Source organism: Oryx dammah, unplaced genomic scaffold (genome assembly GCF_014754425.2).
Source record: "Oryx dammah isolate SB20612 unplaced genomic scaffold, SCBI_Odam_1.1 HiC_scaffold_1, whole genome shotgun sequence".
Taxonomy (NCBI): Eukaryota; Metazoa; Chordata; class Mammalia; order Artiodactyla; family Bovidae; genus Oryx; species Oryx dammah.
In genome coordinates, this window is record NW_024070185.1 from 62391569 (window position 1) to 62415387 (window position 23819).

The 23819-nt window shown below is 47.3% G+C and overlaps 1 protein-coding gene across 1 annotated transcript in view; it reads right to left on the minus strand.

The window, feature by feature from the left end:
* Window positions 1-23819, minus strand: part of GABBR2 (gamma-aminobutyric acid type B receptor subunit 2) — a 371768-nt gene that overhangs the window by 169858 nt on the left and 178091 nt on the right. Inside the window, exon 4 of the mRNA XM_040238757.1 lies at window positions 12993-13094. Within this exon, the coding sequence (XP_040094691.1) occupies window positions 12993-13094 (102 nt within the window). The remainder of the gene's footprint in view (window positions 1-12992; window positions 13095-23819) is intronic.

A 23819-nucleotide genomic window follows, 5' to 3' on the forward strand; every position in this document is an offset into this window, starting at 1 on the left:
ACAGAGGGTCTGCTTTCCAACCTCACTCTACACTTAGGGAAACCGAGGCCAGATGAGAGAAAGGAACTTCCAAGGTCCCCAGGGTAATTGGCAGCAGAAACAAGTTCCCAGTCAACACCCCACCCCTCGGTATGTTAGGCTTTTCCACCTTCCAGGAGTCCACAGAGCTTCCCAATTAAGGCATTTCTGAGTCTCCTCGAGTTCTGAGCTTTGTTCACATCTCAGCTCCACTTGGGTGGTGTCAAGTGGCTCTTTTCGCCAACTTGGCCTCAATTTCCTCATCTGCAAGATGGGAATAAGTTACTTACAGTGCTTACTTAGAGGGCTAAATGAGATTATCCTTATAAAGTGCTTACCATAGTTCCTGACAAAGAGGAAATACCCAGCTAGAATAAGTTTTTTATAACCTTCTCCCAACCCATTCTTCTCCTTTTATTTCAAAGGAAAATCTATATTCAAATGTTCTATAAATAGTTATTATCTTATTACCTCAATGGGGTTATTAGGTATATACTGTACCATTGGTCCTGTACTGCATGCTAAGTCGCTTCAGTCATGTCCGATTCTTTGCGACCCCATTGACTGTACAGCCCACCAGTTTCCTCTGTCCATGGGATTCTCCAGGCAAGAATACTGGAGTGGACTGCCATTTCATTTTCTAGGGAATCTTCTCGACCTAGGGATTGAACCTGCATTTCTTATGTCTGCTGCATTGGCAGGTGGGTTCTTTACTGCTAGGTCCACCTAGGAAGCCCCACCATAGGTCCTTTGACTCATTTATTCATTCAACAAAGATTTACTGAGTGTCTTCCTGAAGTTCTCTCCTGGGTCAGGGTAAGGGGTTCTTGGTTGCTTTCTAGGGGACGGGATCCAGGCTGGGCCCTGCCCCATGGAGAACAGGCAGAAGGAGGATACACAGGCAGCCTCCAGGAGACAGCCAGGCTTCAGCCCACACGCTTGCTCCCAATCGCAGTCCTACCCTCTGCACTGAGATTCAGCCCTGCAGGTGACGTTACCTTCCTGACATTTATCCCGTCCTTCCCAGCAGGCCGCAAGGCTCTTTGATGCATAAAGAAGAGAAACATCCCTTTAAAGATCAGTTTTTAGCATCTTTCAAAATTGGAAAGTGCTGACTGGGAGGCCATTTTACTCATCATGTACTTTAGCAAAATAAAAAAGGCTTGGATTCTAAAATCATCCTTCGTTTGCAAGCAAGAATGGAAAGACGAAGAAAAAAAAAACAACCTTGCTCTGAAAGGACTTTAAAAGATCTTAACAGAGCCCAGTCGAAGGAAGGCAAGCCTCTGTCATCACCATGTCTGCAATGCTATAAAAAGTTCTAAGCTGCTTCCGTTCTGTGGCCTTGCTCCTGGGACACTTCAGGGTCTTTCTGCTTATTTGTTACATTTTTTATAGAATCTCTTGCTGCTAACACTATTCACCTATCCATATCCATATCCATCCAACAAACATTTATGAAGCATCTATTTTGTGCCAAGCTCTGTGTTGCTAAACGTGGTACAGCAGAAACAGCTTATTGGATTTTGGAGTCATAGAGACCTTGGCTGACATTCCAGCTCCAGCACCTACCAGCTGCGTGACCCTGAGTCTTAATCTCCTGCAGCCTCGATTTTCTCATGTCTGAAATGGGTGTAACACTCCTTACCTGACCCAGTGGTTGTAGGATTCATGATTAATGAACCTCCCTCTGCCCCCTGGTGCTGGCTTCCATGATGCTCCCTCCTGCCTCCTGGTCATTCCTGCTCAGATTCTCAATCAGCCCCTCATCCTTCTGCCCACCCCTAATGCTGGTGTTCCATACAGTTCTGCCCCTCATCACTCTCCCTGGGCAACCTCATTCATGACCCCAGCCACGACTCCCCTCTGAAAGCTGTGGACTCCCAAATCTCTCTCCTGAGCCGCCTTTTCTCTAGTTGTCCCTTGGATACCTCCATGTGGATTCTCCCAGGCACCTGAAGCTCAACGTGTCCCAAGTGAACTCACCGTCATTACCAAAACGCCTCTTTCCTCCTCCTGTACTGCCTATCTCTAGAACGGTGTTGCCAACCTCCCACTCCCTAAGATTAGAAACTTGGGAGCCACCTGAGTTTCTCTCCTCTCCTCATCCTAGCCATAACCAGGGCCTGTTGGTTCTGTCTGCTCACTAGCTCCTGAATCACTCTGGTCTCTCCAGCCCTATTGCTCTGGGCTGAGCCACTATCACTCTCTATTTGGTGAACCACTACAGCCTCCCAGCTGGATCTCTCTGCTTTTAGTCCTGCCCCATCCATCTAGTCTCCACAAAGCAGATAAGGGAATCATCCCAAAATTCAAATCTGATTGTGTAAAATCTTTCCATGGCTTAGACCTTGACAGATCAAACTCTGAGCTCCTTAGCACATCTCAGATTCTTTACCAACTCACTCCTGCTCATTTCAATAATCACATTTCTTGCTATACCTCCACATCCCAGAGAATGAACCACCTGAAGTTCTCTTAGATTGTCTGCCATACACTCATTCATTCATTTACTCACTCATTCATCCACTTTCTCACTCATCCTCTCTTTCTTTATACAAGTTCACACATCCAGAATGCCATTCCCTCCCACCCCACTCGTTTTGCCTGGAGGGCTGCTGCTCTTCCTCCCTGCCTCAGCTCAGGAGCTCCTACTCAGAGAAACCATCCCTGTCCCACCAGACTTGGGCCACTTTCTCCTCTGTGAAGTTCTCTCCTGGGACCCAAGGGATCACGGATCTACTTAACTCCTTCCTAGAGATGCAAAAGGCTTTCCCAAGTCCAGCACAGCCCCCACAAACCAGCACTCTCACCTTGGTGCCTCCTGACCATTAGAGGGCCCTGGAGAAAGAGCCTATCCAGGGCTAGGTGGACTTGATGCAGGAAGATATTCACACCCACTCTGATTTTAGATGGTGAGTAAAGGGGCAAGGTGCTGCAAAATCTAGGAGAAAAGAGGACAAGCCAGCAACTGGTGCAGGTGGTGGAGCCTGGACCAAGGGTTGGGAGAGGACAATGGGAAATGTGACTGGAGTGATACTTGGGGGGTGCCTTGAGAAGCACAAAGAGTTGAAGGTGTTCTCAAAATGGGATATGTGTACTCTCAGGGCAGAGGAGTTCTCCTGGGAGTACAAAAACTGCAGATATACCTGGTTCTTCTTTCTGGAGTAGCAGTTTGTTGGAAGATTCAGGGGTGAAGGGAAAGATTTTGGATTGGGGGAATCTTAAACATTTTAACACACCCACACTATCACAAAAGTTCCAGAATCACACTGTTCAATGTTGTATAACTTGTATGCTTTCCTTAAAATCCTGAGAAAGGAAAGAGCTTTGTTGGCAGAGGACCCGCTTCTGGCCATGCCCACCCACCTCCCTGCCAGGGGTATAAAGGCACTCTTCTCTATAGGTGAAAGGGCTTAGGGGGCAGTTGAAGGATTGCCAGAGGGTAGGGGAGGACAGCCATGACCATGTCTGAGGATGAGCCTGCAGAACAGTGCTGTGACGTCAGAAACCCTGGAACATGGCAGAGGGTAGGGTCTCAGAAGTCCCCGTCATGGACTTTTGCTTGGCTCTTCAGGGGGCTGTCTGGAGTGAACATAGATGTTCTGTGATCAGACAAATGACAGCTTCTTCTTAGAGGGATAGATCTAAGGTCATGGACGGTAGTGGAGACCTATGTTCATACCCTCAACAGGCCAACTCACAGGCGAGCGTAAACATGGAAGGGAACAGCCATGGGGTGGGAGGCCCCAGAAGGTGTACTCAGTCCAATCCTTGGGTGGATTTCCTTTCCTTTTTCTTGGCTCCTCTCATCTGTTGTCTAGAAAGAAGCCCTTTGTCTCTGGGGCCCTTGCTGCTGCTGCTGCTAAGTCACTTCAGTTGTGTCCGACTCTGTGTGACCCCATAGACAGCAGTCCACCAGGCTCCCCCATCCCTGGGATTCTCCAGGCAAGAACACTGGAGTGGGTTGCCATTTCCTTCTCCAATGCATGAAAGTGAAAAGTGAAAGTGAAGTCGTTCAGTCGTGTTTGGCTCCTAGTGACCCCATGGACTGCAGTCCACCAGGCTCCTCTGTCCATGGGATTCTCCAGGCAAGAGTACTCGAGTGGGGTGCCATTGCCTTCTCCCCTGGGGCCCTTACAGGGAGCTAAAATCTCACACAAAAAATAACACTTAAGAAGCATGACTCAATTCAAAGCACTAGTGTATAACCCTCACAAATGACAGCTCCTGAACCCTTTCTAGCTATTGCCTTAGGAGGTAGGTGCTATTATTATGCCCACTCTGGACAGTCTCATGTGCAAACTGAGCCTCAAAGCCTTAAGTGCACAGCCTCGGCGCAGCATATGCTGGTAGCCCCATGGGAGCCCCTCCTCAGGGCTGGAGCACCAACCCAGTTGCAGTGAGGGTGGGCTGCCACCAGGTCCCTCCCTTTCCTGGAGAACCTCCGTCAGCCAAGGGGAACTTTCAGGCCCTGGAAGGTCATGTTGCACCTCACCTTCCATAGCAGCCAGTGACTGACTCACCCAGTAGGAAACTCTAGCCCCTTTGTTGAAAGGTGGGACCAGCTCTGTGGTGCAGATTGTGTGCCAGAGAGCCAGCAGGGCTGGGTTAAACCAGTCACCAGCCAGAAGGCATTCTGACCCAGCTCCCCTCTCGCCCTACCCCGCTTCTCTCCTGTTCTCCTGAGCACACTCTCAATAAATCTCTTTCACAAGGGTCTCAGACTCTGTTTCTAGGGAGTTCAGCCTAAGACATCAGGTCACAGGGATAAGAAGTGGTGGCTTTGGCCTCGACCCAAGGTGAGTTTGGCCCCAGAGCCCAAACATTTGACCACTCATCCCTATATATTCCCTCCCAAGCTGAGAAGGCCAGCCCCCCAGGGCCTGGGCTGCTGGGCCTCCACACCCAGTCTGCTGCAATGACACAAGTACCTTGGATTTTGAAGTGGAACGATTTGAGGGGCAAACGCAATCCTGAGACATTAAAATAGCTGATGTGCATTTAAAAGAGCAGGAAAGCAGAAAGCCACCCATCTTGCTTCCCTGTGACAGCAGTGTGGGGGTTCTGCTAGAAGGTCAAGGTTGACCCTGACACTGACCTGTGAGTTATCTGACGTCTCCTGACACTCTTACATCTGTCTAAGCCCACGTTTAATAGCTTCCTGGCTTTCTACAGCTTACTCTACCCACTAGGTAGCTGAAAAATCAAAAGATAATCATCTTCAATGTTGTAGAAAGGGGTGCCGTGCAATGAGCACAAGATGGCTGAGCTATTAGAGGCCAGCCATGATGTGGGCTGGGAGGCAGCCTGGCCTGGAGCAGTGGGTGCACTGGTGAAAGGGTCAGAAGCCCAGGCCTGCTCCTGCCCCCTCACTTTGGTTATGAGACCTGGGATAAGCCTAAGAGGGTTTGCCTAGATGATTTCCAAAGTTCCCCCGGCTCTGACAGACTGATTCCACATCCAGAATGAGTATTCTCTTTCATTTAGCTAAAATTAGTCTTTCTTAGACTATTTTTCCTTCCCCAGAAGTGTCCCTAAAATCAGAGAATCAGGAGCCATATACTCTTAAGGATGGGAGTGAAAGAGGGAACAGCCCCAGCAGCCCTGGTGAAGCATGGCACTTCTTTAAAGTTTATCATTTTATCTTGAAAATTCATGTATATTTAGCATTCTGATAACATATCTATGTTCACCTGAAGATAAAAATAATGCTTTTCTTCCCGTGTCTCTGAGAAAAGTTGGCTTGCTGGGAAGATGCACCACATTTATTCTGTAGCTTCAAGTCCCCTTGGGGTACTTGTATGAACCTCAAGTCCAGGCAGTCTGGCTGGGCTTCTGGCCCGTGGGGTAGACAGTAATTCCCACTAGGACTTTCCCATGGAGCAAAGTGGGGAACAGTCCTCCTCAAGACCGGTCTCTGTGGCCTTCCTGTAATGGCTTCCCAAAGATGTCCATGTTCAAATCCCTGAAAGCTGGGGACATGCTCTGACACGGCAAGGGGAAGTTAACATTGCAGATGGAATTAAGGTTGCCAGTCATCTGATTTATAAAACAGGGAGATTTCCCTGGAGTCTGAATCCTGAATGATGGGTTGGTGGCTGCTCCTGAAATTGATAGGGACAACGTAAAGGGACAAAGTAGGCAATTAAACAGTTAATCCCACTAAGGATCATAAATAAAGAAAAAAGTATGGGAGATCTTATAAGTGACTGATCCATCAAGAAAGCAGTCCTGCTTAGCAACAAATGCAACAGAATCATGAGCCGTGCCCCCAGTGGTGGCATAAGACCCACATCCTGCCCAGTGAGGCAGGTAAGTTAATGACTCCTAGGACATGCTCCTCTGTGCACATTAAAAACAAAAATATAGGGAAAAGATGGTCTTAAACCGAAACCTGAGATGATTTACCATATTTTAGCATATTTTACCACCTTCCTGCTCATTTTCATAGCTCCACAACAGTCCTAGTTTGATTATGCAGGGACAAGAAAACTCCCCTACCCAACATGGAGAAAGAAGTGATGGTGGAAGCTTGACGTCTACTCAAGTACGAGGAAGAAGGTGGCCTTCTCCACCTCCTCACTTTCCTTTGATTATGAAACCAGAGGCCAGTAAGTTCTCAGTGCAGCACTCCCTTGCCTGCACAGTTGTGTCTCTCACAGCACCCTATATTAAAAACACTTCCCTTATCCGTCACTCCGCCTCTGATTGAACTCTCTCTGCAAGACAGAAGAGCCCTATGCGGTACTGTGTCCTGGAATGCGTTCTTCAAAATGAACAGAGGACACATCTGGAGCCTGGCGTTCTCCCCGACACAGTCCTGTGCTTCAGCGTGGGCACCACGGAAATATTCAGGGCCCTGTGAGGGGTGGCCTCTTAGCCCAGCCTGGTAACCATTTACATTAAACATTCCTGATCAAAATAGCTCCATCCAGAGTGAGCTTAAAGGCCTGGGGTCTTCATCTCACAGAGACGGTTTTATTTCCTGACTTTCTTTTAGACAAACTTTGATATATATCTGCTAAATCAGCCTGATTAATCCCATTATTCAGTTCCTCTATGTTCTTGCTTATTTTTGAATGGCTGATCTGTCCAGGACTGAGAGAAAAATGTTGTGGCTCCCAATACTACTGTGTTTGTGTCACTTCTTGGTATTTTAACAGGCCATTCTTTATATAGTTCAGTGAGATGTAATTTAGAGCAATAATGGCCCATGAGTATGCTATTCTCAGGGTGAATTGTACCTTTATCTATAGAAAACCACTTAATCCTGGTCAATGCATGCTGCTGCTACTGCTAAGTCACTTCAGTCGTGTCCGACTCTATGTGACCCCAGAGACGACAGCCCACCAGGCTCCGCCATCCCTGGGATTCTCCAGGCAAGAACACTGGAGTGGGTTGCCATTTCCTTCTTTTTTTTTTTTTTTTTTTTTAAATTTATTTATTTATTTTTAATTTTTACTTTACAATTCTGTATTGGTTTTGGCATAGATTGCCATTTCCTTCTCCAATGCATGAAAGTGAAAAGTGAAAGTGAAGTCACTCAGTCATGTCCGACTCGTCGCGACCGCATGGACTGCAGCCCACCAGGCTCCTCCGTCCATGGGATTTTCCAGGCAAGAGTACTGGAGTGGGTTGCCATTGCCTTCTCCGGTCAATGCCTATACCTTGAAATCTCTGTATTCTAATGTGAACACTGGATCCTTGCTTCAGTTTGGTTTGCTTGATATACCTTTGCTTGACCTTTTACCTTTGACCTTTTGGTGTCACTGTGTTGTAAATATAACTATAGCTATTTCTTTAAAACACAACCTGAAAGTTTTTGCCTCTTCATAGGGAGTCTGACCTATTTGAATTTCTGGTCAGAATGACTATATTTGATTTTCAGTATTAGTTTATGTTTTCTGGTTTTCATGTTTGCTTTGGTTTTTGATATGCGGACTAGATTTTCTTTGCTTTTATCTTCTGTGTTTCAGGAGCTTCGGGTTCTGCTTATGTTATAGTATTAACATATTTGCTATCAAGTTATTCAAAGCCTTTAAACTTATATTTTTCTAATTATGAAAATATAAGCAAAATAGTCTCTTTTGAACCCCACTTCTAATTAAGATCAGGACTTTTTTTTAACTCACATTTTGGCCTCTGTTAATGGAATTTGGGTTTTTATATCTCAATTACTGTTATTACAGTATTTATTTGTATTATATGTATATCCATATTTGCTTTCAAAATGAACTTCTGCATCTGCATGTACTTGTATAACAACTACTTAGCTCTCTCTACGGTTTCCACGATCCCTGCTCACCTGCTTCTGTCAGGACCTCAGCTATAAAGTTAGCTGTTGGTCAAGGCAGGCTGACATAGGACTTCAAGGGTTAACTTCAAGGGCACCTGGCTAGTAGCACATCACGTGAACCTCACGTGTGGGAAAATGTCTCCTAGCTGCTCCGTCATTTCTGGGATTGAACGCTGCAGGGGAATCGAGGTGGACTGGTTTTGCACCTTTGTGGGCAAATTTTTTTTTTTCCCTGACCTAGGTACTTGCAGATTTTCCCTTTTGTGTTTGTATTTCAAAACTTTTAACAAAATGTGTCTGGGTATAACTCTCTTTTCACCAATTCTGCTAGAATGTAGAAAGGCCAGCTAGTCTGCACATATAGTCTATGCATTTCCTTGTGAAACTGTTGACTTTGTAGTTACAAAATGGTTCGATAGTGGCAATTTTGTATGGTCCAATCTAGGAGTTCTCTCTTGAATAAGTTTGTTGCTTATTTTTAAAAATAAATTTCTTGAGAATAATTTTATTATTTATGGAAAAATCACAAAGAAAGTATCGAGAATTTCTATATGTCTCTCACCCAGTTTCCCCTATTATTAACATCTTACTTTAATATAGTGCATTTGTTATAATTAATAAATCAATATCCATTCATAATTAACTAAAGCTCATACTTTATTCAGATACTCTTAGGTTTTTTTTCCCTCTAGTGTCCTTTTTCTCCTCCTGGATCCCATTCAGTATACCACATTATATATTGTTGTCAAGTCTCTGTAGACTCATTTTGGCGCAGGCATTCCTTAGTTTTGAAGACCTAAAAAATTTTGAGGAGTACTGCTCAGGTATTTTGCAGGATGGCCTTCAACCAGAATTCACCTGATGTCTTTCTCATTGTCAGACTGGGTTTATAGGTTTGGGGGATCATATCAAAGGTATACACTATCAACAGGACTTACCATGTAAATGCTGACCTTGGTCACTTGGCCAAGGTAGCATTGGTCAGGTTCTTCCACTCTAAAGTTACTCTTCTTTTCCCCCTTTTCATCCAGTGCTCTTTGGAAGGAAGACACTCAACAAGTGGGTACTTCTGCTCCATTTCCTTGGGCCTCAAATGTCTACACAAATTATTTGGAATTCTTTGGCAGAGAAGATTTGTATATTCTCTCCCATTTACCTAGTCAGTCATGGGCTTTTGTTTTATACTTTGGGTTATAATCCAACACTACTTTTATTTTACTGCCCAAATGTTTCAGTTCTGGCCATTGGGAGCTCTTTCAGTGGCTACTTCAGCTGGCTGGTGAACAACTCTGACACCGCTCCCCCTACCAAATCAGTGTGTGTTGTTGATGTCGTTTGAGCACGTCCTCAACCTTCTGGCACTACAGGACGCTCCAGGATCATTTGGAATGTTTCCCGTCTCAGTCCCAGGTCAGCCGTTTCTCCAAGGATCCCTGGTTCCTTTCCATGGAGAATGGTATTAGAAGCCAAGACCTGGGTGGTAGCTCAGCTTATTGATACTCAGGCGCCTATTTTGTTTTAGATTTTGGTTCTGTTTATTTTGTCCCCGTTTTCCCTTAGCATCTCCCTTCTCCAGTGTCCATAACTTATCTTTCCTCTCATTAGCTTGATCTCTTTGACCATTTCCTCTGAATTTTGGGAAAGCATTTCAAGTTTGTCTTGCATATTATTGATTTTTATTTTTCGTGGCATTAACTCTGCTCTCTACTACCTCCAAAGCAGATTTTAATTCTGCTAGTCACTATTCAGTTTTCTTCCTTGTCTGCTGTACTTCCTCCTCTATCTTACCCCACCGGATATTTGCTTCTTCTCTGAGCTCTCCAGAAGTTACTTTTCTCTGAGTGTTTTACCCTTGTGTTCTGTTGGCTTTGTCTTTCCAGATTTGGTATTTGGTTTATGCCCACTCAGCAGATTTGTCGAGCAAATTAGGTTTGGTTCCAGGTGGTGGGAAATAAAACAGTGATCCAGACATACAGAAACTGCTGCTTCCTAGAGCTTTCATCCTAGTGGGAAGAGACAGATGGCAAAACAACTGGGAAAAATGAACAGGAGGTCAAATATTGTTATGGGGTGATCTGTATCTCCCAAAGATATGTTGAAGTCTTAACCCCTGATACCTCAGAATGTGACCTCATTTGAAAATAGCATCATTGTATTAATAAATAGATGAAATCAGGGTGATAACGGAGCAGGGCAGGCTCTTAATCCTCCAAGACTAGTTTCCTAAGAAGAAAATGATGTGAAGGGAAAGAGGGGAAATGTCAGTTTAGGCAAAGGAGTTACATAGCTGCAAGTCAAGGAATGCCAAGGATTGCCAGTTGACACTAGAAGCTTAGAGAAAGGTACGGAAGAGTCTCCAAGCTTGCTATAGAGCATGGGCTTGCCAACGTCTTGACCCTGGCCTTCTGTCCCTGAGATGTGAGAGAATAAACTTCTGTTGTTTTAAGCCACCTAGTTTATGGTGCTTTGTTATGGCAGCTCCAGGAAACTGATACAGATATCCATCAGTGAAATGGAGGAAATTAACAGAAAGGGGGAGTGGGAGTATGAGGGGCCGGGATTTAGATTTTAGGTAAAGCCTCTGGGAAAGGGGGACAACTGAGAAAAGACTAGGGAAGTAGCTACGCAGGTGGTGAGGGAAGAGCACTCCATGTTGAGGGGGGCCTTTGCCAAGAGACTGAGCACGCTGTTCTTGGCTCTGCTCTCCCGGGCTTATGTGATGCTGGAACCCTCTCTCAGAACCGCAGCTGTGCGGGGTGGTGGGGGAGCTGGACCATGGTGTTACCCAGATCCGAGTTTGAATTCCAACACACCACTTTCCAGCTGGTTGACCAGGGGGGAGGTACTTAACCTTGTTGAGCCTCAAGTTCCCCATTTGTGAAATGAGGATACAAAAATTCCCTCTGTCCCAGGGCTCTGGGGGAGGGCTGAATGGGCAGGTGAAGCCAAGAGCTCTAGCCCTTGTTCAGGGCACTGGAAAGGCCGGCTGCTATTTCCATCAGCATTCAGATCACTCTTGCTTCTGGTGGTGTTGGCTGGCTGATGAGCAGAGCACCAAGTTCTATCCCCAGTTTCTTGTAGACTTTCAACTAGTGCGTCTGCTCCACACACAAAGGCTCTTTAAATTTTAAAGCCCACAGAATTTTGCTGGGCCTCTCGGGTGCAGGAAGCTATTTCCAGTGCCCACCCCGGGGAGACACTGCATGTGGCAGGAGAATGTCAGCGCAGCACCACGATCCCAATCACCCCAGGTGGTCCCTGCAGAGCAGGCACTCCTCCCCTCTGGATGCCCTGGGCCCCACACAACCCGAGTCCACCCTCAGACCACACAGCCTATGGGGAAAGAGCTGAGCACACACCCGGGCTGCCAGCAGGCCCTTCCTTACTACTGTTTCCTCATCGGTAGAGGCTTCCGGGGCTGAAATATCATGTGCCCATGTGGGGTCTGCTCCTGAGCAGGTAAAAAACTGGCGCTCTGCTCCCTTGTCCCCATTTCTGTGTCTCAGTCTCCCCATGTATGAACTGAGGGCTTCATAAGCTCTAAACTGCCACCTGCTCTGATCAGTATAATCTGGGATCAGGCCAAGAGAGAAGGGACATGTCAGCAGTTGGCAACAGAGGCCCCAGGCTACTTTCAGTGTGGGCATGGGGAATAGAAGAGTAGGGTGACAGCTCTAACTATGTACCTATGTACAACCCCCAGCAGCTCCCTGCTGCCTGGCATAAAAAACCAAACTTCTTAGCTCAACATTCAAGGCTCCTGGAAACTGACTCCAAACTCTATCTCCAGCCTTGGCATCTTTCCTGTGTCCCCATCCCGATACTCCAGCTTCCTGGAATTCCTGCTGATCCCAAATACACAGTGAGCATGGCTGCCACGCCCTCTGATTTTTACCTTGCGGGTCTCCACCCCATCCATCCTCCATGGCTGTCCCTTCTCTGCAGCCGTGTCTGAATCCTCTCCTGGGTGGGATGAGTCACTTTCTCCCTTTGTTCCCCAGCCCCTCTGTTCCTGGTTTCCCTGGGAGGTATCTGCCTTCAGACACCTGAGGACATAGGCAGGCCTGATGATGGCTGTGAACCCAGGAGAGGGTCTGGTGCAAACATGGCGTTTGAGAAATGAGTGTGGGGAGTCGGGAAATGAGTGTGCAGATGACAGCTGGGGACTACTTACAACTGCAAACATCTAGCTGACCCTTCTGTTCCTGGAGTGAGCATCACTGGAGGGGGTCAGGAGCCTGAGCTTTCACTTCCAACCACATTACTTCCTTGTTGTGGGTTTGGGCAAGAGAGGTTCTCACTGTGAGCCTCTTCACAGCAGGAAGGAAGTTCCCTGAAGGCAGGGGCCAGGTCTGAGTCTTTAGTGTCCCCACTAGCCTGTCCTTGAGTGGGTGCCAGTGATGTCTGTTGTGCCCTGCTTGCCTCTCAGGCTCTGCTGAGAGATACGAAATCACCCGGCAATTCCACACAGCCATGCACCTGGCAAGCAGGCCTCTGGCCAGTGCTGGACAACAAGCAAGGGACAGCCAGCTCCTGGGAGCTTTTCCTCACATCTCAAATGCCAAGGACAAAATGAAACAGCCTGAATTCAAGACTCCTTCAAAGTCAGGGATTTGGGTGAACCCCAGGAGCATGCCATAAGTCTGGCCTCCAGGCCCTGGCCAGCTGCACCTACCTTCAGCTTTTTGACACTGGTGCAGGGATCATTGGAGAAGCTCTCGGTGTCTGAAATCTCGATGTCCTCACCATACAGAACCCCAGTCAGGTCGTTTCTCACCTGCCAGCAAAGAGAGAGCAGAGGGTGGGTGTGCCAGCAGTCACAGGAAGGGCCACTTCACAGGGGTCTGGGAAGTGGCTCAAATGGGTGAGGTGATTTTCTCCACCAATATGAAAAAGCAGTGGGTTTTATCTTCATTAAAAACTAGATTGCCCCCTGGGACTTTGGAGATTCCCCTCCCCTGAGGACACACAAGCAGAAGGAGGCCAGACAGGGAAGGGGCTTACTAAAGTTGCCCAGGAATTTCCTGGAAGAATTAAGACAACCATGCAAGTTGCTGGACTTCCATGCTGGTGTTTCATATCATCTCCAAATGAGATTAGGCAAATACATCACACTGTCTCCAAATTAGACTATTCAAATACTTCTCTATATTTTTCATTATTTATTTGCAATATTACTTCATTTCTAGGGTGAGGAAATAGCTGAGATATTCAGACAGACAAAGCAAAAACAGAGGAGAGGGTGAGGGGCTGCGGAACCAGCCTGTGATGCTAAACATATCGATGTATCTGCTGACACACGGAATGACTAACATCTACGTGCTTAAAGCAGAGAGCTGCAAGCTCCAGTGTCATACGAACTAGCCAGTGTGCGAAGCAGTCTGTGTGGAAGGGTACTAGGGAGTGGTGAGGCCTGGTGACAGTGTGGCAAACTAACGCTTCACCTAAAGACAGCGCTTGCCGCTCAACTCCAAACATACTATGCCAGAATGCTGGTCCAGAATCACCAGACCTTCTGATTGGGAAGGGAGAAATAAGAAATCTATATTTTTATTTATTTTTTGGCCACACTGCACAGCATGCAGGATCTTAGTTCCCCAACAAGGGGCTGAACCCGTGTCCCTGCAATGGGAGCATGAGTCTTAACTATTGGACTACAGGGAAGTTTCTAGATTTTTAAAATAAAGTAGGATCCCTCACATCTTAAAGGGCTTCCCAGGAGGCACTAGTGGTAACAGGAAGATCCCGTAGAGAAGGAAATACAAGCCACTCCAGTATTCTTGCCTGGAGAATCCCATGGACAGAGGAGCCTGGCGGGTTACAGTCACACAGAGCATCTCAGCACAGAGCATCTCAGCATGAGCACATTTTAAAATGTTGACACTATTTTCAAATTAAAAAAAAAAGTTAGGATCAAAACAAATAAATCTGAAATCTGTATGCTGTCCATGTCTATGCCTATACACACTTGGACAGAAAGCCATGGAAACTAGACTGTGTTTTAGTAGAAATAACCAGGTGGGAGTTTGGGGACCCAGGTTCCAGGTCTTGCTCTGTCACTGACTTGCTTGTGACCTCTGCATCTCTGAGGGACCCTTTCCCTCTTAGCATTTCAGTCTCTTCCTGTTTAACTGAAGATGAGCTTTGAAAGCACATCTTGTCTATACCTATTAAGATAGCTCTTATCAAAAACCAAAACCCTACAAGTGTTGATGAGGATGGGGATAAACTGGAAACTGGAAATTTGTGCACTCTAAAAATTTCCCATCATATGGTAATATGATCCAGCAATTTTACTTCTGGGTATATACCCCAAAGAAGTGAAAACAGGGACTCAAAAGAGGTATTTGGACACTCGTGTCCAAATGCATAGCAGCATTAACCCAAAAGGTGGAAGCAACCATCTTTTGGAAGCAATGTCCATCAAAAGATGAGCAGATAAACAAACTGTGGTTTATACACACAATGGAATATTATTCAGCCTAAAAAGGAATGAAATTTTGACACATGCTACCGTATGAATGAAGACATTATGCGAAGTGAAATAAGCCAGATGCAAAAGGACAAAAGTATGATTCCACTTGGGTAAGGTACTTAGAGTAGTCAAGTGCATAGAAACATAAAGGAAAGTAGTGGTTTCTAGAGTTGGGGAATGGGGCAATGGAGTTGTGGGTACAAATTTTCTGTCTGGGATAATGAAAAGTTTGGGGGATAACTGGTGGTACTTCTTGCACAACAAGAATGTCCCTGCACTGTAAATTTTACAGTGGTTAAAATGGTAAATTTTATGTTACGTACTTTTTACCATGATAAAAAAGTACTTCTTGTCTCAACAATTGATAGATCCTCCCGATGTGTATATCAAAATGTTGGCCCTGAATGTTGCAGGATGGTCACTGGGAAGCCCCGACACAGAAGGGGAACAAAAAGGGTTGCAGTGGGAACTGCTGTATTTCATTTTTTTAAGAGAAATATGATGCCAATAGAGGAAAACGTGAACACACTAACTCTGGGTAGCAAGACCACGGGTGTTTAGTGTTCTGCACTCTGCTGAATGCTTGAAATACTTTGTGATGCATACGTTTGTAAGAAGAATGAAACTCTCAATCAGAGCGAACCTTGTCCATCTTTAGTTTTTACCTCTATTTTGATGGTAAATTGGGAATTAGTTGGTTGAAAAAAAAGTTGACTTTGCCATTATGGTTTATTTCTGCTATGTCAAATCCTTTTTGGATGCAGGTGGGGTTCCACTATTAGGTTTATGTGTCATAGGGGTGCTGTGGACCAACAATTATTGATATGCAACATTAAAATGTGCAAACTCAGCCCTGCCAGAAGGCAAAGCAGCCAATACACATACTCCTAAGGCATGCACAGTTGAGCCCTGGCTCTCCACGTCCTCGCCACCCAAACTGAAGGAAACTTCTCGAGCTCTTTTGAATCTGTCTTTTCACCTATAAAATGGGAGTTATACAGCATGTAACTTACAGGGCCCAGCAAAAACACTGAGGATGGGAAATGGCTTTGTAAACTCTAAAGTTCTTTATGCTGCCTAAAAGCTGGAATGATCATTTCCAGGTATAAGACCCAGCATCAAGGCTGTCAGTGGTTTGGCGTATCTATCTGTAAACACCTATCTGAGAGCTGTAAATAAGTGTGGCCATGAGAGCAGAAAAAAATATTTTATAGGCACTCAGAACTCAAAACAAACCAACCCCAAACACCCTAGAGGTCATCTCATTTCGCCCCTAATTTCACAAATGAGGAAGCTGAGGTGTGACTCCCCGGCCAGTGCTCTCTGAATGGTCTCAGGCTGGCTCTTTTGGATCCTGCCAGATGTGGACAGCTCCTGAGGCTTATGAGCCAGAACAGGTCAGAACAGACGGTTGGTGCCATCAGCCACTCACTGAACATAATTTCAGCACCAAGAAGTCTGCTCAGCTGGAGTATTTACTCTAATGGACATTTTTAGGGAAAACAAATGAAAAAAACTAGTAATAAATGGTATTTTTAAATAACCAAAGCATGGTAAAGAAATAATGCAATTGATCTACCTCACAAGGAAATAAATTCATACTCTCACATGTAGATGGAAGGATCATTCAATGCACTGATCAAAGATTACTAAGTTAGAAAAAACACCTTTCTTTTTTTTTTCCCCATTCTGGTACTGCAAGTATCTCTTGTTTTATGGGGCCAATGTCTTTTATCAGCTTGCTATAAACTGCATTTCAGCAAAGTGAATCCTATTTTTTATTCACCTCCACTATAAAAGCAGAAATATGTTTTTCCTGGAAAGGAGTAACACTTAATTCTCGAGAAAATAAAATATATTCACACATACACACATGCTCAAGTACAGCCAGAGTCCACCTGGGCCCTCATCTGCCTATGGGGTCTCCAGAGGCAGCCATCAGGAGTCTGATTTGCTAAAGGCCCTGGCCATCCTGGGAGGAAGGGAGCGAGATGGGTGCTGATGGGCCGGCAGGGGATGGAGAAGAAGGTTGCCCATCCCTTGGAAGGGAGGGTCAGGCTGCCAATGGAATGAAATGAGTTGGGCCCTGAGTGCTGCTACAAGGAGGACTAGGAAGGGTTGGGAATCCTCAAAGCCTGGGTCCTCAGGACCAGCTCACAGGGCTGAGGCTGCCTAAGGGAAGAACTCTCCCTGCTTCTGGAGCAATGAGTCCTGGCCCTGGCCACTGGAGCAATCTGGAAGGAACCCAACTCACTTGGCCTCAGGGAGAACCAGGGGGTCAGGACTCTAGGAATAAATGATAAAAATTAGGCTTAGAGGAAACAGCTGTTGATTTTTTCCCCCTTAAGAACTGGTATGGACTGTGGACACAAAGTCATACCAGAAAGCCTGTCCCTAAAGCAGTGGTTCTTAAAGTGCAGCCCTGGACTAGTAACACCAGCATCGCCTGGGAGAACCTGTTAGAAAGGCAAATTCTCGGGCCCACCTGAGACCCACTGGGTCAGACAGTCTGGGGTGGGGTCCAGCAATCTGTGTTTTAATCGGCCCTCCAGGTGATTCCGACATATGTTCAAGTGTGAGGACTACTGTCCTAAACGAGGCAGGATAACTTTAAAGTGATCCATTAAATGATATGGAAAAAAAAAATGCTTTCCATGGCTTGGATATTGTCCCTTTGATTAGGAGACCAGGATGTGTTGGTGTGAGTAAGGCAGTTGCCAAAAGGGTGAGTAGGACTGGGATCCACATCTGAAAAGACATCACATCTAGAACGATGGGAGGGACAGTCACCCTCCAGTCTACCCACCTCAGAGCACACCTGGACTGCTGGGCTCAGTCCTAGTTGCATTTATCGGGGATCATGGCGAAATGTCTCAGGCTCAGAGGAGAGAGGTGTGGCTACAATAGGGACCAAGAATCTTCTAAGAAAGACCATGGACATGGTGGCAGAGGGGTTGAGAGTACAAAGGTCACAAGGGGTGATGTCAAGGACTCCTCAGGGATTCCAGTACAGCCTTGGGAATCACAGATCCAAATCCAAGAATTTTAACACTTAAACTCATATTTCAAGCCTAGGGAAATCCAACATCTTGAAAGAAGTCAAGAGCCAGGCAGGGTCAGCGGCTTTAGGGGAAAGCTCAGAGCTGGGAGTGCTGTCTTGCTCAGGCCAGCGGCAGAACACGCCATCAGGTCAGATCAACTGTCTGAACCTCGAGTCCAGGGGGTCAGTCCACAACTTCCCTCCCAGCTAGTTCATGGACCGTGGGAGAAGGCGTGACAGGGACTTGTCACTCCAATGAAGCCATCACAATGGCCTCACTCCAACTGCGCACACAGCCTCTATCCACAGGCTTGGCACTGGGGACACACAGCTGGTCCTGTGAGGGCAGCCTGGAGGAGGAGAAGGGGATCAGAGGAAAAGGTGAAAAGCTAATGGAATCAGAAGAGTTAGAGGTGAACAGGCTCTTCGGGAGAATTTCTTGGCTTAGCGTGGCTGAGTCCATGTGACCCGTTTTAGGCATAAGTGGGTCCACCCTGTCCTATGAGGGAGGCTTGTCACTGCCTCTGAGCAGACCACAGTCCAGTCCACCTGCAGGCCCCCTCCCTGCTTTGAGGCTGCATCTCTCCGCTAACACACCCAGTTGCCCAGGTGATTCCCCCTCTCTGGAAATCACCTAGAGACTGGGCTTATGAAATAGTGGCATTGTGTTCTCCACCCTAAGTAACTGCCTTGTGGGTCAGGCTGTTGTCCCGGCTTCGGGGTCCTGGGACCACATTTGCATGCCCTGGAGGTTCCTGTCCGCCTGCAACCTTCTGCGGCACACAGGTAGGCCCATGAACTCCCTTCCCCTAGACAGCCCCCACTGCAGCCCTGGAAGCCCTCTTCCTCCAGCAAGGTAATGTAAGGAGCCTGAGGCCAGGAGGCTGGCGTGGCGAGAGGTCTTCTTACACCTCAGGTTTTCACTCAGGGCTCCTGTTTCATTTCATTCCATCTCCTGTCCAGTCATTCCCTAGCCTCTGGGCTCCATCCTTTTCTGGACTGCTACCTAGCACCTAGGCACCATCTTCCTTTACACCTGGGCCTTCTCTCCTGCCCCAGTCAACAATTACGGCTCTTCTTTAATCTTCAGATCTTTCTACTCCTGGCCCCCAGCAGCATGAGCAGATCTGACCATGTCAGAAGGCAGAATGGCGAGAAGGAAGGCAGGGAGAAGGGGAAGAGAGAGAGAGAGACAGGAAGAGAGCAGCAAAGAACTGTTACCGCTGCAGTTTCTCACATTCGTGCCACGCCACACGTCCCAGCCAGGAGGGCCCTGATGGAAGCGGTGAAGCAGAAAGTGGAGGTGAGGCCTCAGGGACTATCAAGACCCCAGATACTGTGGGTCTGCAGTTCCCCCGACACCTTCCCTAAGGAGGCCGCTGTGCCAGCTGTGGAATCATCCAGAAAGGCAGAGATCCAGGTAAAGATGGGGAGAGCCAGGTCTGCACCACTTGCACTTTACAACTCTTTGAAAATTCTAATTAGGTTACGAAATGAACTTGAGAGCAAAGCGAATTCCCAGATCTCCTATGGAAGCTGAGGTAACCTACTTTGTCATTCAAATACACTCGCTATATATAGCCCTAGATTGTGCTGAAATGTCACTCCTCTTACCTGACTAAAGTGTATAATTATAGATTTACTTCTATTCATTCATGAAATGTGTCTTCACTTGATTAAACAGTTCATTCAAGTAAAATCCATTAAAATATGGAACATGCGAAAATGTGGCTCGTTAGAGGCAGAGGGCACTGCTGTAGTTAAGATGCTAATTAGGATAAACAGGCATTTGAAACACTCAGATCTTTGAATATTCAGGTCACTTTTACTGGGGCTGGAGCTCCCCAAGAACCACCATTAATTTAAACTAATTAAAAGATTAGCCTGGAGAAGAGTACACTAAGGCAGGAAGTGATGGACGACTTCAAACACTGAAGGACTGTCACGTGGAACGGAGGGCACCCCTGTGTTGAAGATGGGACCAATAGATGGATGAGTCAGGAAAGCAGATTTTGTTTTAAAGCCAAATGAACTTTTGGATGGTGGAGTGGGCAACTTTGGTATATAGTGAGCACCCTGTCATCAGAGGTGTGCAAGTAGAAGCTCGTCAGGATGCTGAAGAGGGTATTTTTCTTTCACCATCAATGTTTGTGGTTCTAGGAGAGTAAGTTTCAAAGCCTCACCTGTGCCATTCCCCCACTCTTTGCCTTTTTGAATTTTACAGTTGCTAAAGCAGCCCTCTGTGGCTCCGAAGTTTTTCAAAGATTCGAGGCATGTACTTACAGTCTCAGAGAAGTTATCCATGTGACTGCATTTCTACCTTTCTAAAACTGATGGACACCTACTGAAGAAACTGATCCTTTTGAAAAATGGAGCCATCGAATTTTCAGATTTCTATTAGCTCTTAATAACCTATAGCTGGAGTTAAGTATAACTGAAACTTGTTAAACAGGGCAAGTACGTAAGTGAACAGGTATGGGATCTACTGCACATATGTGATACTTGCACACACATGACATTTGCACGTTCACACTGCAGAGCCAGTGGGTTGGATGGTGATGGCCAAAAAGGTGTGTCCCATCCTAATCATCAGAACCCATGCAAGTGACCTTACTTAGGAAAAGGGTCTCTGTAGATGTAATTAATTCAAGGATCATCCTGGATTACCTGGATGGGCCCTAACTCCAATGATAAGTGTCCTTATACGAGAAAGGCAGAGGGAGACTTGGGCAGAGGCATGAGGGAGAAGGTGATGTAAAGACAAAGGGAGGGGCGGGAGCAAAGCAACTACACGCTGAGGAGCACCTGGGCCCACCAGAAGCTGGAAGAGGTGAGCAAGGATTCTCTCCGAGCGCCTTCAGGGACAGCATGGCCTCACTGATCCCTTGATTTCAGAACTCTGGCCTCCAAGACTGTAACAGCATGAATATCTCTTGCTTTCAGCCATTCAGTTTGTGGTGACTCATTACGGAAGCCCCAGGAAACTAACACACCTGGGGCCTTCTGAGACCTGGTGACTCGCTGGTTCAAACCACACCCCCATAATTAAGCCCAGCTTTCTCGTCCTGTTTACACCCTCACATCACAGGCTGAGGTTTCCTGAAGGAACCCCAGTTTCCCTTTATTCAATGGCCACTTATCTGTTCCCTCCAAATATGGTTTTTCTCACTTCCCCAGAGTTACCAAGAGCAGGAAAGCAGGCAGCAGACCATGAGCAGCAGTGTTATGAGACATGGGGGTCTCTGTGGGGGCCACCAGCCTCATGAGCCTCCATGGAGGGCTCAGGAGTTCAGGTCACTGACTTTGTGCCGGTTTGCAGAGCTGACCACAAGCACCAAGCATCCCTTCCCCAACTATCATGGCAGTGCTGCAAAGTGGGGAGGGGTGGCACTTTGTTTTATTTCCAGGGTCCAGCATCATGCTTTGCATGCAGTTGGTGCTCAAAGCTGTGAGATGAATGAGAGAATGAGTAAATGAACACTGTCCATCTAGTCTATTGTGTAGAGATTCTGAGCCCAAGAGGGTTTCTGCTACATCTTGAGATGGTCATGCAGGGCTGCGACAAATGCCCAGGGGCTGGGCTGCATGCCTCTGCCTGAAGACAGCCTGCTGATGGGAGGACCAGGCCTGGGGACAGGACTGTGATCTCTGTGGGCACCCCGTGGGGACTCAAGGGACCTGAGGGCAGATAGTGTCCCCTAGGACAGTTCCTGTCCTCCCATTACTTAAGCACAGGGTTGAGGGGACCTGTGACCTGAGCTCTGCCCAGATACATCAGCCCTTCCGACAGCTCCCACCTGCTGGGGGTTGTCCAACAAGTCCACCTGCTGGCTTTGAAGATGAAGGATGGGGTCGAGAGCCACAGAAAGGAGGCTTCTAGAAGCTGGAAAAGGCAAGGAAACAGATTCTCCCGGAGTTGCCAGGAGGAGCCAGTGCTGCTGACACCTTGATTTTGGCTGAGAGAGACAGAGATTTTAAACTTCTGAGCTCTAGTACCATAAGATAGTAGATGTGCTATTTTAAGCCACAAAGTTTGCGATGATTTGAATAGGAAATCTGAAATCCTGCACATCCTCAATCGCCCCTGAGTACAGGAGACTTTCCCTCATTTCCTAGAGAGCAATGACCACCCCCGCCGCCACTGCCACCCCCACTAAACTCCAGAGTCCTGTACTTAAGGCCACTCTCCCTGGCTAAACAGAGGCTGTTCTGAAAGTCTACACACCCTCCATCTTGAGATCCCCAGGGACCAGACCAGGGCTGCCTGAGGAAGGGGGACCAGTCCAGGCCCCCTTCTCGCATAAGGCATGACCTCCTATTCTGGACTTCCCAGCCAGGAGTCTTCCCTCTGCCAGCAGCCCCAAGGAACTCACCACTCTGCTGGCGGTCCCTGAAGTCAGGCCGCACCGACTTGTTGGAAATGAAATTAGCCTTCAGAACCGCGTTGCTTTCCTGTGACTATGGCTTTAATTGCAGCGGTCTCCTGGGACCAAACCAATATTTACAGAAACATTTGGATATTAATAAAACAGGAATATTATCCAGTTAAGATGATGAACACAAACCTCTATAGGAAATCAACAAGATGCAAAGTGCCCCTCTGACACCAAAATAGAGCAGCAATATTAGAGAACTCACTCCTGTGAGCACTAAGGAATGCAGAACACGGAGTCCTTCTCTGGTTTCTTGAGCCCATGCCTGCTCCCTGTCACTGGAGGAGTGGCTGAAGGGACAGGAGGGAGCCAGGTGGACAGGAAGTCCGGGCCTGTGAGACATCCCCTTGCCCGTCCCAAGGAGCTGTCACCAACACTAGGGGAAGAGCATGGCATCTGGGAGCCAGGGGAAGAGTCAGCATCAGTGGGGGAAGCCACCAGGAAATAGATTTCAGCTCCCGCAGAGGCAGAACTTTCTAACAAGAGAGCAAGCTAGGGATGGAAAGGCCTCCCCGACATTGGAGTGAACTCCCCACCACTGCAGTTGTGCAAGCAGAGGTGGGGTTGCTAGAGAAGGGATTCAGGCATCAGATGGACAGGCAGGAAAGACAGCTGGATCCCCAAGGAACATCTGGGATTCTTGAGTCTGTGCCCTATTGAGTGGGACACTTGCTGAGGGCAGCCCAGGAGGCACATGTTCACCCCTCCAGGAACAAGACCATCTAATGCAGCTCCATAAGCTGGAGAAGCAACTGGATCCGAGGCCCACCTGCTCACTTCATGGTGGAGCTTAAAGGACTCCTCTCAGACCCTGGGGCCTCACCGCCCTTTTAATGCACAGCTTTCTTTCCAATTCTATATTCCAAGGTGGGTTCTTTGACCTCCACTCCAGTGTTCTGCCTGGACATCCTACAGCCTAGCATTTGAAGCCCTTCTTCTTAGCCTACCCGGACTCTCTTCTTCCTCCAGGACTTCAGATGTGGGGGGCAGGTTGGGGAAGGAAGTGATGGCAAAGGAGCCAATGGCTCCCCCGAGCCTCCCTCTCTTCCCCCGACTCTTTCTCAGCCCCCTTCTCCCACCCCTCACTGTAAGCCCTCAGGGAGCAAGCAGGCTGTAGAGGGCATAATCCTGGAGTGAATTTCATCCTCTCAGCAATCTTAGGAAGCAGATGTCATCACTGTGCTTATTTTACAGATGATGGACCTGAAAAGTTACGTGACTCATCCAAGGCCTTACGATTAGTAAGTCAGAGGGCTGAGTTTCAAACTTGTGTTTCCAGGAGGGTTGGGTGGAGGGAGAAGAGAGGAGCGGGCTAGGGGGCACCACTGACCCACAGTGCTGTGACCCACAGTGACAGCACCCAGGTAGGGCTTGGTTACTTTTTGAGTGTCTTCCCCAAGACTGGGAAGTCTGCAGGGTTGGAACTGTGTTGGAACCTCTTCATGTGCCCATGTGGGACACACATCATGACCAGAATATTCGGGAGAGAGAAGAGGGCAGAGCTGGGCATATCCAGGGGGCGATCATTTCAACCAGAAGGTGAAAATGATCAGG